Raw genomic sequence first — 16,929 nt, forward strand, 5'->3', positions numbered from 1 at the left:
CACCCAACAGTCCTTTATTACACATCTGTGTGTGTGTGTGTGTGTGTGTGTGTGTGTGTGTGTGTGTGTTCAGGGCGTGGTGGACGACCCCGGCATCAACCAGCGAGCGCTCCGCCTGCTGTTCTCCGAGGTGACGGAGAAAGCTCCAGACTGGGACTACACCATCACCGTCAGCATGGTGGAGATCTACAACGAGACGCTGCGGTGAGAAACGACCCGAGCTGATCTCAGCCGGTCGGATACTTCACATTATTATAATAAATCTGTCAGAACAAACCCACAGAACTTCACTTAAAATGACGTGAAGATCTCAAAGTTTACAGAAGCACAGACTCAGGCTGAGTTTGAGGGAAATGTGCCGACATTAATGTAGAAAAGAGCTTCAGCGAAGATGCAGTTTTGTTGTAGGTATCACACAAAGATAAAAACCATTAACTACTTCCCATGAATGTTACAGAATATTTTACGTTAATCTTTTAAAGAAAAGTCACGACCTGAACTGGAAGAAGTTCTGAATTCTGGGTGAGTTGGTGTGAAATTACCCAAACAAACAAACAGAAAACAGTCCAGGTGTTCTGGGTCCTGCTGCGTCTGCTGCCAGAATAAATGTGTTGTAGTGGAGCTGAACAGACGTCTGTAGCTGCTCCTCATCTCTGCTGCTACTAAGGTAACAGAGGAGAGGTGCATTGTGGGTAATGTAGTGTGATGATAAATCTGTGGAGACTGTTAACATCTAAAACATAAGAAAGTTTGTCTGACGGCGTTTCCATTAAACTTAAAACTGAGCCTAAAAACAGAGTAGAGCTGAGCCTGAAATGTCCCTGGAAGGCCACCATACAAACTCTGGGACTTTTTATCAGGACGAACTCAGTTTCACAGTTTTTCTCTTCTTGTGATGAATATTTATTCTGTCTTCTTGTTGTCTGGCGTGTGATGAACGCTGCAGCCTGATGATGTCGGTCAGAAACTACAAACTGCTTCTGATCTCCTGCAGTTTGAGAGCAGTTATATAAAAGTGGATCATATTAAAAGTCATCTGTTTATCTGTCCAGCTGTTGTGTAACAGCACATCTGTTTGAGCGCTCAACATCTGGACGGTTTTGGCAGAAAGAAGCAGAACTCTGAGAACTTGAGTCAGATTAAACTCTCAGATTATCAGCAGCTCAGTTTAAAACAGAAACAAGTTTTAAAACAGAAGATGGATTTTAATCTGTCGCTGGAAACATGTTGAGCTAACGATATTTAAAGCCGATTAAAAATCTCAAAGTTTCACATGAAGACCATAAATAATGTGTGTGTTTGTGTGTAAATGTCCTTGGCTGTGACTGGACAGTCACTGTTTGGGGAGGAGTTTACTGTGTGTGTTGTTGAGCCCTGAGTCGGAGCCTGCAGGCAGTAAACGTCTCTGTTGTTGATCAGGAACCTGCTGGGGGAGAATCCCACCGACAAGCTGGACATCAAGATGAACCCTGACGGCAGCGGACAGCTTTACGTCCCCGGACTGACAGAGTTCAACGTCCAGAGCCCCGAGGACATCAACAAGGTGAGGACTTCCTGCTGCGCTGGTCCTTTCAGAGTAAAACGCAAATGAGACCGAAATAAAACCAAAATGTGATTTGGAAATTCTTTTTGACATAAATTCAGTTGAATACAGCAAAAAGACATTTAATGTTTAAACTGTTTGATTTGATTATTTTTGTAAATATAAACTCACTTTGTGTCTGAAACACACAAAGTGAGAAGAACCTCAGCGTCCCAACATTTTATTATTGGTATTAAGTTGAATCTCTGAGTTTTGGTCAAAAACAAGACGTTTGAAGATTTAAAAATTAGGAAATTTTTATACTATTTACATTTTATAGACAAATGATAAGTTGATTAATCAAAACAATATAATTGCAGATGAATTTTTTTTTTTCAAAATACAGTTACAAAGTGTTTTACAGCACCAAATAACATGAGACAACGATACACAAACAAACAACGATTAAACGATTTAAAATCAGTTTAAATGTTAAACAACATTATAGTAAAAGGAGCTACATATAAGTATAAAATGAGTAATATAGAGCGATATAAAAAAAAAAAAAATCTAATAGAAGAGTGAGGAAATGCCTTTGTATTAAGTGTGTGTGTGTGTGTGTGTGTGTGTGTGTGTGTGTGTGTGTGTGTGTGTGTGTGTGTGTGTGTGTGTGTGGACCTGTCCTCAGGTGTTCGAGTTGGGTCACATGAACAGAGCGACGGCCTGCACCAACCTGAACGAACACAGCTCTCGTTCACACGCTCTGCTCATCATCACCGTGTCCGGATTCAACTCTGCTACTGGGAACCGCACACAAGGTACACACACACACACACACACACACACACACACACCTTGTTAATTATTTAATTAATTTATGTGTCCAATACTTTAATTTATGACCAAATACCTGCAGAACTGAAAACATTTACATCAGCCTCAGCTGGACTCTGTTGACTGATGATTAGCTAATGTTAGCATGCTAACATGCTAAAGTAAGACAGTGAACATGGTTAACATACCTGCTAAACATCAGTATGTCAGCGCGCTAATGTTAGCCTTTAGCTGACAGCAGCATCACAGAGCAGCTTGTGAGTTGAAGAGGAGCTTTTAACATATAAGATCGTATCATCTGCAAAAAAGTGTAGATTAAAACTCTGCTGGATTTTATTGTTTATCATTAAATATCTCGGCGCTGCTTCCTGTCCAGAAGCTGTGATATCAGTATATTCAGGTGTGTCTCCATCTGTTCTGGCTGCAGGTAAGCTGAACCTGGTGGACCTGGCGGGCTCGGAGAGGATCGCTAAGTCGGGGGCGGAGGGCAGTCGCCTCAGAGAAGCTCAGTGCATCAACAAATCACTGTCGGCGCTCGGTGATGTCATCAACGCGCTGCGGAGCAAACACTCCCACGTCCCGTTCAGAAACTCGCGCCTCACCTACCTGCTGCAGGACTCTCTGAGCGGAGACAGCAAGACCCTCATGATGGTGCAGGTAAACAGACGGCTGCCTCTGATTGGTTCACATCTGTGATGGCTCTTTATGATGAGTGTTTTCATCATTCAAGCTTTCAGGCTGATTTTCTAACCTGAAAGGAAATCCATCTGGTGTTGTAGTGAAACAGGAGACAGGAAGATAAAATCATGCTGTTGGTGTTGGAGTGAGACACTTCCTGTCTTTAATTTGTCCCCTCTGTCTCGTCTTCAGGTGTCTCCTCTGCCCAGTAACATGAGCGAGTCGGTGTGTTCGCTGAAGTTCGCTCAGCGAGTTCGCAGCGTCGAGCTGAGCTCCTCGTCCTCCAGGAGACACGAGAACTCGTCCACCTCATCCTCGCCGACTCACGACAGCGTCGAGGTAACACACACACACACACACACACACACAGCGTCCATCACATACTTCCTGTTTTGTGTCTGTTGTTTTTATTTATTTCTGTCAGCTGATTCACTGACATGTTTTTGGTGAAACTCATAAATCTTTTTTGGCACCGATGTTTAAAAAAATGTGTTTTAATTATACACAGTGAATTTATTAATGATATGAATTAAAATACAAAAACATTATTTGTAATATTTTCTACAATAATAATAAGAAATGACAAGTAATGTGTGTGTAAGTCATTAAAGTATAAGGAGAAATCATTTAGATGTCAACATGTCGCCCTCTGACCTCTCCTCAGCTGGACTCCCCCCCGGTGACCCCCGTCCCCCTCCCCATCTCTCGGGCCAGCAGCGCCGGCTCCACCCTCTCCTCGGCCTCCAGAACTCCCAGCAGCTCCCGCAGGAGGTCCCAGTCCCAACTGTCCACAGGTAAAGACACACCTGCAGTATAAATACATGCACAGGTATCAATATAACTGCAGTATAAATACAAACAGAGGTTTTTTGTTTTCACCTCTGAGCTTTATGCCTCTGCGCCGGCGTCGTGGTCGGAGGACATTTTGTTTCCAGGTTGTCCATCCTGTTCTTGTGAAGGTTGAGATCTCAGGAACACTGAGGAGACGTCCTCCACGACTCAAAGATGAACTGATTAGATTTTGGTGGTCAGACGTCACTGTGACCTCACACATAATGTTTTTGGCCATAACTCAAGAATTTGTACAAAAATTACAAAACATTTTACACAAATGTCTCAATGGATAAAATGATGAAGTAAAACATTTTATTTCCCAAAGGTCAAAGGTCAACTTCGCTGTGACATCATCATTTATTCAACACCACCGCTCAGGAACAGAGGCATAAAACCCAGACGCAGTAATTTTATTTTTACTTTTATTAATTATAATATATTTATCATATATGAGGTATATGACACACACACACACACACACAGTCAGTAGTGTGTTTGTTGACCTCAGCTGCAGAGATATTTGTTTGTTTCAGTCAGTTCTGCGTCTTTTCATTTGTTTCTGATCCAAACTCGTCTCGTCCTCCATGTTTACTGTTCGTCTTTATAGATTCAGTCTAATGTTCCTTTAAACAGTCGCCTCTTCTTCTGGTCACATCATCGCTGTGTCACACGTTCTGCTGACACTTTTTAATCAACGTCTGCAGCAGGTTTATAGTTTCACTGACAGCAGATTAATTTGAGATTAGTTTATGAAGTTAATCAATTAATCTGCTCTGAATGTTTTTACTGAGATGTTACCAGTAACTTTATTAATGAGGCTGACTGAAGGCGTTATGGGAAATGTAGGAGAGCAGAAACTGAGATTAAAGCAGGTGAATGAAATTAAAATGAAGAGCTGGTGACCGTGATGATGAAGGAGGATCATCAGCCGCTGTCAGTCTGTCCCTCTTCTTCTTCTGTGTCCTCATTCTGTGGTCTGATTGGTTGGTTCACAGACAGACAGGTAGACAGAGCCAGCCCATTGGTGGGGGACGGTGGGCAGGTAGGTGGGGGTGTATGCTGATTGGTGGATAGCTTGGCATGGAAGCGCTCAGCATGGCATGGTGCCTCCCCCTCCCTCCATCTGTCTAACACTCCCCACCTCTAACCCCCACAGAGCTCCACCAGCTTCTCTGTGTGCGCCTGCAGGGCCGTGAGCAGGGCCCACTGAGCCCACTGAGCCCGCCGGGCCCGCTGAGCCCGCTGGGCCCACAGCGGGTCGTGCTGTTTGTGTCGCCTGTTCGAGTGCTGAAGTCTTGTTTCTTATCAGAGCTCGACTTCTGTGAAGAAACGAGTTCAAGTCACAAAGAAAGTTCACGTTTCAGTTTAAGGGACAGTCCGACATTTCAGGAGCGGTCACGTGTTTCATCTTTGATCAGTCCAGGGTCTGTTAGCTTAGCTTAGCATGAAGACTGCTAGCTTAGCTCCTTTGACACAGAAAAGGTCCAGGTCTGACCAACATGTTGTGAGTTAAAACCACAAAGTCTCCACGTCTGTGACTCTGCGCCTGCTCAGTAAACACGACGTGTGAATCAGACTCAGAATACAGATATTTGTATCATCTGATGGAGCTCGGCTAGCAGTTTCCCCCTGATTGCAGTCTTTATGCTAAGCTAGGCTAACTCTGTCCTGGACACACAGATGACACTGATTTAAAACAGCTGTAGTTTTTTTAATCATGAATCTCTTCTTTGTGACTTCAGGGTGTTGTGAGTGTGTTGGCGTCTGGATGAATCATGCCCCTCCCCCTCCCCCTCCCCCTCCCCCTCCCCCTCCCCCTCCCCGCCTGGCGTCCTGCTGTTGAGCTGAGGATTGTGGGAATTGTACCTCCATGTCCACACTGACGAATGTGAAAACACGGCTGCTGTGTGTTTGACTCGTGTCACATGACTCCAACAGTTTAACTCTAAATCAGTTTCTACTGCAGGTCACCATAGCAACAGTCGTAGCAACTGACGAGGTGTGTTATGATTTCGTCCCCGTCCCGACGCGTCAGTGACGTCAGAATAACAAAAAGTTACACAGAAAAAGTCCAAATGATTCGGGTCCCACGCCCCCTCCTCAAAATGACAGATCTTAGTTGTGAATCTACAGAAGCCCTGAAGGGCCAAGTGAGGTTCTGTTTTTTATTCTGGTGATCCATTTTCTGTCTGATCTAAACTGATTCCTCTCTCTGAGTTAATGACTTGAGAACTGGTGGGAAAAAAAGTTTTGCCAGGATAATATTTCAAAGTTAATTATATTCTGTGTGAAACTGTTTTAGTTTAATTTGTTTGCTGAGTGGGACGAAGCAGGAGGAGAAAGTATTTGGTTTTTAAGGCTCATTTATTTTTCTCCTGCCAAAACTTTTTTTTCACATTAAAAGAAAAAACAAATCGTCTTTGAAAACATTTGATCTGTTTCACAACTGTGAAAATAAGTTCTTGAAACATTTTTTGCACAGATGAAAGATTTTGGGGGAACTTACACAGATTTTGACAAAACCTTTTTTCACGAGTTAAACTGAGAGGAAACATTTCAGATGAGATAGAAAACGCATCAGCAGAAACAAACCTGTCCTCACTTTACAGACGCTGACGGGCAGCGAAGACATAAATCTTTTTTTCTGTTGATCTAAATTCTTCTCTTGTTTATGACTTGAGACTCGGTGAGAATTTCTTTTGCAAGAATGATCTTTCTAAATTCTTTTTTTTTTCATCTGTGAAGTGTTTTTGCTTTTGTTTTTGTTTTTCATTAATACTCATTTTGACCAGCCTCTTGTGGTCAAAATGAGAATTACAAAAATATATTTTCCTGCCCAAACAATTTTTTTCACAAATGAAAAAAAAAACACAGGAAACACCGGAAATCAGTTTAAAATAAATTCTTCACTTCCTCCTCCGGGCTTCTAAAAGCAAGTGAGGTTTTTTTTTTTTCTGGTGATCTGGAGGGGAAAAAAAGTTGTCTGGATAATATTTCAAAGTTCCCAAAAAAAAATTTAATCTTTGAAAACGTGGAAAAATTTCAGGAGAAGAAAAAGAAAAAACATTTTTTCTTCATGTGTGTAACTGAGGTCAAAGTTAGTTTTACAAAAACATTTAGAAAAATTAGCTTTTGAAAAAAAGTGTCCTCCTGCCAAAAATCTTTGCACCCAGTTTCACACATGACAAAAAAATTCTCCTGATATTTTTCCCCTAAATTTATTTGGCACTTTTACTTAGATCATCCTCAAGTCAAACTACGGCGCCCCTGAAGGGACCTGAGAGTTTTTTATAGATAGTTTTTCCTTCCGTTCTTTCTGAGCCACGTTCTGATGGATCAAACACAGCGAGCTCGTCTGCTGCTCCTGTCGGGTCGCCCTTCACTGTCAGTGTCTCCGAGGACGACACGTGGAACAAATATCGACATTAACATTTTAATCTTTAAGCAACTGAATAAATAATTATTACAACGTGATGTTTCACTCTGAATTCTCCTCTTTCAAATGTTTAATATTCAGTTAGAAAGATTTCAATGTCCATTATTTACTTCCGTACTTCAGATTTTTCAAAAGAATTTATGAAAAATACATAAACAATAAAAAATATTGAATTCAGTGTTTAACTCGAGCGTGTTAGCATGTTAAATGTTGCTAATTAGCACTAAACGAGTGCAGCTGAGGCTGGAGAGTTGGTTCCTCATTAGTTTATCAGACAGATGACAGATTTGACCTGATGGTGGCGCTACTGTTTGTTGGCAGCAGTGTGGACATGGTCTGACAGTGAGCCGGGTCACATGACTGCCGTCTGACGCTCTGGTTTTCTCTGCAGGACGACTGAAGCTGACGGCCTGAGAGACCCGGAGACGAGCAGTGGGGTGTCTGCCAGCACCCTGAGGCCTCTCCGCCTCCTCCGCCTCCTCCACCTCCTCCACCGCTGAAGGAGCAGAGACTGATGGGAACTTTACCGAGCTAATCTCAAACTGAAACAGACTTTAATCTCTGTCGTGTGTCGGCAGAGGACACGGCCAAATGTTTGGAGTGATGATGGACATTAGAACTGAAACCTCTGATCATTTGTGACAAACAGTATCGACTCTCCAATCACAGTATTTCTTCTGTTTCTTTGTAAAGTTGCACTTTAAACTTCTAGATTATTTTCTAACCCACAATTCCAGATGTGGTTGATTTATAATATATGCATAATATGGTTATTATATATTTATGTTTGACATGCTTTAATCTTGTTTTTGTTTCATTTTGATTTTATTATTTTTTTTGCTGGAGGATGCCACGTGAACATTTTCTGAGGTTAATCTTAATATTCTGAGATGAGAATTACTCACACGTAGTCGCGTGTTGAATCCTCACCTGTAGTTCTCTAACGGAGGCTGTCTTTGTGTCCTCACGGTCCTCTTTTGTCCAATCAGGGTACTCCACTGATCCCGAGCTGTCCAATAAGACGTGAGCAATACGAGGAATCCTCTCCTGTGTACATGATTGTTGTTTTTCTTCTCTTCCTGTGGATTTTTGAAGAAGCTTCTTCAGCTCGTTGAACAAAAACTCGCTCAGATCTTCAGTTTCTCGACCGTTTCTCGTCGGTGTGCTCCTGCTGTCGTCTCGTCACCTCTGTAGAAAACAAATGTAGGAAACCACAGGTGACCTCTGACCTCACACAGAACACACCTGTAGCTGTTGACCCGGTGCTGACGCAGGTGGAGCGAGTAGTTAGTTGTAGTTGTAGTAACAGGAATGAGCTGCTGTGTGTCGTTGACCTGATGATCAACCTGTCTGCTTGCTTTGTCTCCGCTGTAGATTTCTACAGTTTGTTTTTTTGTATTCCTTTTTAATAAACACTTGAAACTAACGTGTGACTCTGGCCTCCATGTTGACTCGCTGAAATGTTTCAGTGCCTGACGAGGTGTCCGTTAGCAAGAATTAAAGGACGACACCTCGGAGGGCATTAATCCTGCTGACACATCCAGCCTGTAGCTACTCTACGGAAGCCCTGAGGGACAAGTGAAGAAAAGTTTTTTCTGGTTATCCATTTTCAAATCTAAACTGTTTACAACTTGAGAACTAGTGGAAAAAAGTTTTGCAGGATAATCTCTCTTCCTTCTTTTTTTCCCCCATTCATGAAAACGCATGAAAAAAAAATATCAGGAACATTTTTTTTCATTCTTTTTTTTGCGATTTTTTTTTTTTTTTTTTTTTAAATTCAAAAATGTTCTCCTGAAGTTTTTCCATGCATTTCCATGTATTTCCCCAAGGCAGAGTTCTCATGAAGGGGAATGTTTTTGTTTTTTTTTATTTTCAGGAGAAATTTTCAGAGAAAAAATCAGGAGATTTGTTTGTGTGTTGCACCAAGTAGGAAAAAAGGTTTTGGTAGTTTTGTTTGTGTAATACTCATTTTGACCAGAAGAGGCTGCAGTGCTCCACTACCTCATGTTCTCAAATGATTGTCAACTGTTCAATATTTACCAGATTTTTTGTTGTTGTGATAATCCAGTTTTTAGTTTAATTAAAAAGCCTCTGGAGATCACAATAAAGTACTACAGTACCGTTTTCTCTCCTGAGTTTATGACTTGAGAACTGGTGGAATAAAAAGTTTTGCCAGGAAAAAATTCTTTGTTCCTTAGTTTTTCTTTTCTTTTCCTCATTTTTTTCAAGCATGAAACAGAAATAAAATTTTGGCACAAGAAAAAAAAATGTAGTGGAGCACTGCTGCCTCTTGTGGTCAGAATGAGTATTACTCTCCTCCTAGGAAAGCGTTTTTTCACATTTTTGTACACAACAAAAAAAATGCCCTGGAGACATTTTTCCTTGGTTTAAAAAGGAAGATTCCAGGATGATCTCTCTCAGTTCCTTAGATTTCTTTCCGTCTGAGAAAACATGAAAAAAAAATTCAAGGGATTTCTTTTCAAAGTGTCTGAAATGGAGAAAAATTTAATTGTGAACGAAGAAATTCAAACTCCTCTGGAAGAAAACATGAATATTTTCAGTCCTATTGAGAACATGAGGTAGTGGAGCACTACAGCCTATTGTGGCCATTATGAGTATTACACAAACGTCCTGACACATCCTTTTCTATCCGAAAAACATTCATGTCAGGATAGAAAAACAAAACAATTTTTCAGCATAGAAAAAAAGTATTTTTTGTCAGGATAGAATTTTTTTTTTCCAGGATGTGTTTGTGAAATACTCATTCTGACCACAAGGGGTTGAAGTGCTCCAGTACCTCACGTTCTCAGTAGGACAAAAGAAAAAAAATTTCAGGATGAAAAATTTATATATTTTTTCCTGATATGAATGTTTTCAGTCCTATTGAGAACGTCAGGTACTGGAAGACTGGAGCCCACTGTGGTCCAAATGAGTTTTACACAAAAATATTTTTTCAGGTTTGTGTAAAACTCATTCAGACCACAAGGGACTGCAGTCTTCCACTACCTGACATTCTCAATAAGACAGAAAACATTCATATCAGAAAGAGAGAAAAAGATTCCATGAGAGAAAATTTTTTTTTTTTCCAGGATAGAATTGTTTTTTTTTATTTTAAAGTTTGTGTAATACTCATTCGGACCACAGTGGACTGTGGTGCTCCACTACCTGACCTTCTCAATAACACTGAAAACATTCATATCAAGAAAAAAAAAAATTCCAGGATAGAAAAAATACAGTTTTTCCAGGATAGAAAATCACATTTTTTTCCTGGATAGATTTTTTATTTCATTTTCAGGTTTGTGTAAAACTCATTGGGACCACGATGGGCTGCAGTGCTCCACTACCTGACCTTCTCAATAGCACTGAAAACATTCATATCAGGGGAAAAAAACATCTATTGTTTTGTCTAAACACATAGCTCAACAAGTGAGCACCCAGCTTGGTAGATTTTGAACTTGTGTGTTCAAGACCAGCTTCTGTGTGCTCTCATTTCCATGTTTTCTCCTCAGAAGTGTGAAATATGAGAAACACAACAATATATATCAAAGCAATTTCATAGGTAGCTCAGTGAGATAAGCAATTGTGTTGAGATTAGAGATGTGAGTTCAAGTCCTTGAACCTCAATTTCCAAAGAAACCCCGAAGGGAAAATATGAAGATTTTATTTTTCAATACAGACATTTTTTTATGAAGTGAAACCAAAGGGAAAAAAGCATTTCCGAAGATTTCCGAAGTTTTCCGAAGTTTTCCGAAGATTTCCGAAGTTTTCCGAAGTTTTCCGAAGATTTCCGAAAAATTCCGAAAAATTCCGAAATTTTCCGAAATTTTCCGAAGATTTCCGAAAATTCCTAAATTTCCAAATATTTCCCAAGAATTTCTGAAAAACCTAAGAATTCCAGAGAATTTCCTTAGAAATATATGAAGATATTTTTTTGGGTTCCACAATAGAAAAAAACAAACATTTTTTCCAGGATAGATTTTTTATTTCATTTTCAGGTTTGTGTAAAACTCATTGGGACCACGATGGGCTGCAGTGCTCCACTACCTGACCTTCTCAATAGCACTGAAAACATTCATATCAGGGAAAAAAAACATCTATTGTTTTGTCTAAACACATAGCTCAACAAGTGAGAACCCAGCTTGGTAGATTTTGAACTTGTGTGTTCAAGACCAGCTTCTGTGTGCTCTCATTTCCATGTTTTCTCCTCAGAAGTGTGAAATATGAGAAACACAACAATATATATCAAAGCAATTTCATAGGTAGCTCAGTGAGATAAGCAATTGTGTTGAGATTAGAGATGTGAGTTCAAGTCCTTGAACCTCAATTTCCAAAGAAACCGCGGAGGGAAAATATGAAGATTTTATTTTTCAATAGACATATTTTTTATGAAGTGAAACCAAAGGGAAAAAAGCATTTCCGAAGATTTCCGAAGTTTTCCGAAGTTTTCCGAAAAAATTCCGAAGTTTTCCGAAGTTTTCCGAAGATTTCCGAAAAATTCCGAAAAATTCCGAAGTTTTCCGAAATTTTCCGAAAAATTCCGAAGTTTTCCGAAGATTTCCGAAAATTCCTAAATTTCCAAATATTTCCCAAGAATTTCTGAAAAACCTAAGAATTCCAGAGAATTTCCTTAGAAATATATGAAGATATTTTTTTGGGTTCCACAATAGAAAAAAACAAACATTTTTTCCAGGATAGATTTTTTATTTCATTTTCAGGTTTGTGTAAAACTCATTCGGACCACGATGGGCTGCAGTGCTCCACTACCTGACCTTCTCAATAGCACTGAAAACATTCATATCAGGGGAAAAAAACATCTATTGTTTTGTCTAAACACATAGCTCAACAAGTGAGCACCCAGCTTGGTAGATTTTGAACTTGTGTGTTCAAGACCAGCTTCTGTGTGCTCTCATTTCCATGTTTTTCTCCTCAGAAGTGTGAAATATGAGAAACACAACAATATATATCAAAGCAATTTCATAGGTAGCTCAGTGAGATAAGCAATTGTGTTGAGATTAGAGATGTGAGTTCAAGTCCTTGAACCTCAATTTCCAAAGAAACCGCGGAGGGAAAATATGAAGATTTTATTTTTCAATACAGACATTTTTTTATGAAGTGAAACCAAAGGGAAAAAAGCATTTCCGAAGATTTCCGAAGTTTTCCGAAGTTTTCCGAAGTTTTCCGAAAAATTCCGAAGTTTTCCGAAGATTTCCGAAGTTTTCCGAAAAAATCCGAAGTTTTCCGAAGTTTTCCGAAGTTTTCCGAATATTTCCGAAAAATTCCGAAGTTTTCCGAAGATTTCCGAAAATTCCTAAATTTCCAAATATTTCCCAAGTATTTCTGAAAAACCTAAGAATTCCAGAGAATTTCCTTAGAAATATATGAAGATATTTTTTTGGGTTCCACAATAGAAAAAAACAAACATTTTTTCCAGGATAGATTTTTTATTTCATTTTCAGGTTTGTGTAAAACTCATTGGGACCACGATGGGCTGCAGTGCTCCACTACCTGACCTTCTCAATAGCACTGAAAACATTCATATCAGGGGAAAAAAACATCTATTGTTTTGTCTAAACACATAGCTCAACAAGTGAGCACCCAGCTTGGTAGATTTTGAACTTGTGTGTTCAAGACCAGCTTCTGTGTGCTCTCATTTCCATGTTTTTCTCCTCAGAAGTGTGAAATATGAGAAACACAACAATATATATCAAAGCAATTTCATAGGTAGTTCAGTGAGATAAGCAATTGTGTTGAGATTAGAGATGTGAGTTCAAGTCCTTGAACCTCAATTTCCAAAGAAACCGCGGAGGGAAAATATGAAAATTTTATTTTTCAATACAGACATATTTTTTATGAAGTGAAACCAAAGTGAAAAAAGCATTTCCGAAGATTTCCGAAGTTTTCCTAAGTTTTCCGAATATTTCCGAAAAATTCCGAAAAATTCCGAAATTTTCCGAAGATTTCCGAAAAATTCCGAAGTTTTCCGAAGATTTCCGAAAATTCCTAAATTTCCAAATATTTCCCAAGTATTTCTGAAAAACCTAAGAATTCCAGAGAATTTCCTTAGAAATATATGAAGATATTTTTTTGGGTTCCACAATAGAAAAAAACAAACATTTTTTCCAGGATAGATTTTTTATTTCATTTTCAGGTTTGTGTAAAACTCATTGGGACCACGATGGGCTGCAGTGCTCCACTACCTGACCTTCTCAATAGCACTGAAAACATTCATATCAGGGGAAAAAAACATCTATTGTTTTGTCTAAACACATAGCTCAACAAGTGAGCACCCAGCTTGGTAGATTTTGAACTTGTGTGTTCAAGACCAGCTTCTGTGTGCTCTCATTTCCATGTTTTTCTCCTCAGAAGTGTGAAATATGAGAAACACAACAATATATATCAAAGCAATTTCATAGGTAGTTCAGTGAGATAAGCAATTGTGTTGAGATTAGAGATGTGAGTTCAAGTCCTTGAACCTCAATTTCCAAAGAAACCGCGGAGGGAAAATATGAAAATTTTATTTTTCAATACAGACATATTTTTTATGAAGTGAAACCAAAGGGAAAAAAGCATTTCCGAAGATTTCCGAAGTTTTCCTAAGTTTTCCGAATATTTCCGAAAAATTCCGAAAAATTCCGAAATTTTCCGAAGATTTCCGAAAAATTCCGAAGTTTTCCGAAGATTTCCGAAAATTCCTAAATTTCCAAATATTTCCCAAGTATTTCTGAAAAACCTAAGAATTCCAGAGAATTTCCTTAGAAATATATGAAGATATTTTTTTGGGTTCCACAATAGAAAAAAACAAACATTTTTTCCAGGATAGATTTTTTATTTCATTTTCAGGTTTGTGTAAAACTCATTGGGACCACGATGGGCTGCAGTGCTCCACTACCTGACCTTCTCAATAGCACTGAAAACATTCATATCAGGGGAAAAAAACATCTATTGTTTTGTCTAAACACATAGCTCAACAAGTGAGCACCCAGCTTGGTAGATTTTGAACTTGTGTGTTCAAGACCAGCTTCTGTGTGCTCTCATTTCCATGTTTTTCTCCTCAGAAGTGTGAAATATGAGAAACACAACAATATATATCAAAGCAATTTCATAGGTAGTTCAGTGAGATAAGCAATTGTGTTGAGATTAGAGATGTGAGTTCAAGTCCTTGAACCTCAATTTCCAAAGAAACCGCGGAGGGAAAATATGAAAATTTTATTTTTCAATACAGACATATTTTTTATGAAGTGAAACCAAAGGGAAAAAAGCATTTCCGAAGATTTCCGAAGTTTTCCGAAGATTTCCGAAGTTTTCCGAAAAAATCCGAAGTTTTCCGAAAAAATCCGAAGTTTTCCGAAGTTTTCCGAATATTTCCGAAAAATTCCGAAAAATTCCGAAATTTTCCGAAGATTTCCGAAAAATTCCGAAGTTTTCCGAAGATTTCCGAAAATTCCTAAATTTCCAAATATTTCCCAAGTATTTCTGAAAAACCTAAGAATTCCAGAGAATTTCCTTAGAAATATATGAAGATATTTTTTTGGGTTCCACAATAGAAAAAAACAAACATTTTTTCCAGGATAGATTTTTTATTTCATTTTCAGGTTTGTGTAAAACTCATTGGGACCACGATGGGCTGCAGTGCTCCACTACCTGACCTTCTCAATAGCACTGAAAACAATCATATCAGGGGAAAAAAACATCTATTGTTTTGTCTAAACACATAGCTCAACAAGTGAGCACCCAGCTTGGTAGATTTTGAACTTGTGTGTTCAAGACCAGCTTCTGTGTGCTCTCATTTCCATGTTTTCTCCTCAGAAGTGTGAAATATGAGAAACACAACAATATATATCAAAGCAATTTCATAGGTAGCTCAGTGAGATAAGCAATTGTGTTGAGATTAGAGATGTGAGTTCAAGTCCTTGAACCTCAATTTCCAAAGAAACCGCGGAGGGAAAATATGAAAATTTTATTTTTCAATACAGACATATTTTTTATGAAGTGAAACCAAAGGGAAAAAAGCATTTCCGAAGTTTTCCGAAGATTTCCGAAGTTTTCCGAAAAAATCCGAAGTTTTCCGAAGTTTTCCGAAGTTTTCCGAATATTTCCGAAAAATTCCGAAGTTTTCCGAAGATTTCCGAAAATTCCTAAATTTCCAAATATTTCCCAAGTATTTCTGAAAAACCTAAGAATTCCAGAGAATTTCCTTAGAAATATATGAAGATATTTTTTTGGGTTCCACAATAGAAAAAAACAAACATTTTTTCCAGGATAGATTTTTTATTTCATTTTCAGGTTTGTGTAAAACTCATTGGGACCACGATGGGCTGCAGTGCTCCACTACCTGACCTTCTCAATAGCACTGAAAACATTCATATCAGGGGAAAAAAACATCTATTGTTTTGTCTAAACACATAGCTCAACAAGTGAGCACCCAGCTTGGTAGATTTTGAACTTGTGTGTTCAAGACCAGCTTCTGTGTGCTCTCATTTCCATGTTTTTCTCCTCAGAAGTGTGAAATATGAGAAACACAACAATATATATCAAAGCAATTTCATAGGTAGTTCAGTGAGATAAGCAATTGTGTTGAGATTAGAGATGTGAGTTCAAGTCCTTGAACCTCAATTTCCAAAGAAACCGCGGAGGGAAAATATGAAAATTTTATTTTTCAATACAGACATATTTTTTATGAAGTGAAACCAAAGGGAAAAAAGCATTTCCGAAGATTTCCGAAGTTTTCCGAAGATTTCCGAAGTTTTCCGAAAAAATCCGAAGTTTTCCGAAAAAATCCGAAGTTTTCCGAAGTTTTCCGAATATTTCCGAAAAATTCCGAAAAATTCCGAAATTTTCCGAAGATTTCCGAAAAATTCCGAAGTTTTCCGAAGATTTCCGAAAATTCCTAAATTTCCAAATATTTCCCAAGAATTTCTGAAAAACCTAAGAATTCCAGAGAATTTCCTTAGAAATATATGAAGATATTTTTTTGGGTTCCACAATAGAAAAAAACAAACATTTTTTCCAGGATAGATTTTTTATTTCATTTTCAGGTTTGTGTAAAACTCATTGGGACCACGATGGGCTGCAGTGCTCCACTACCTGACCTTCTCAATAGCACTGAAAACAATCATATCAGGGGAAAAAAACATCTATTGTTTTGTCTAAACACATAGCTCAACAAGTGAGCACCCAGCTTGGTAGATTTTGAACTTGTGTGTTCAAGACCAGCTTCTGTGTGCTCTCATTTCCATGTTTTCTCCTCAGAAGTGTGAAATATGAGAAACACAACAATATATATCAAAGCAATTTCATAGGTAGCTCAGTGAGATAAGCAATTGTGTTGAGATTAGAGATGTGAGTTCAAGTCCTTGAACCTCAATTTCCAAAGAAACCGCGGAGGGAAAATATGAAAATTTTATTTTTCAATACAGACATATTTTTTATGAAGTGAAACCAAAGGGAAAAAAGCATTTCCGAAGTTTTCCGAAGATTTCCGAAGTTTTCCGAAAAAATCCGAAGTTTTCCGAAGTTTTCCGAAGTTTTCCGAATATTTCCGAAAAATTCCGAAGTTTTCCGAAGATTTCCGAAAATTCCTAAATTTCCAAATATTTCCCAAGTATTTCTGAAAAACCTAAGAATT

General features: G+C 38.6%; 1 protein-coding gene across 4 annotated transcripts in view; it reads left to right on the top strand.

The window, feature by feature from the left end:
* kifc3 (kinesin family member C3) overlaps positions 1–8,730 on the top strand; it is a 43,192-nt gene extending 34,462 nt beyond the window's left edge. For all 4 annotated transcript variants that reach the window (XM_073464802.1, XM_073464799.1, XM_073464803.1 and 1 more), the window contains exons 15-21: positions 74–204; positions 1,420–1,543; positions 2,211–2,340; positions 2,784–3,013; positions 3,227–3,373; positions 3,699–3,828; positions 7,696–8,730. In XM_073464802.1, the coding sequence (XP_073320903.1) occupies positions 74–204; positions 1,420–1,543; positions 2,211–2,340; positions 2,784–3,013; positions 3,227–3,373; positions 3,699–3,828; positions 7,696–7,718 (915 nt within the window). In that variant the 3' untranslated portion in view covers positions 7,719–8,730. The remainder of the gene's footprint in view (positions 1–73; positions 205–1,419; positions 1,544–2,210; positions 2,341–2,783; positions 3,014–3,226; positions 3,374–3,698; positions 3,829–7,695) is intronic.
* Positions 8,731–16,929: the final 8,199 nt, after the last annotated feature.

Source organism: Pagrus major, chromosome 4, assembly GCF_040436345.1.
Source record: "Pagrus major chromosome 4, Pma_NU_1.0".
Taxonomy (NCBI): Eukaryota; Metazoa; Chordata; class Actinopteri; order Spariformes; family Sparidae; genus Pagrus; species Pagrus major.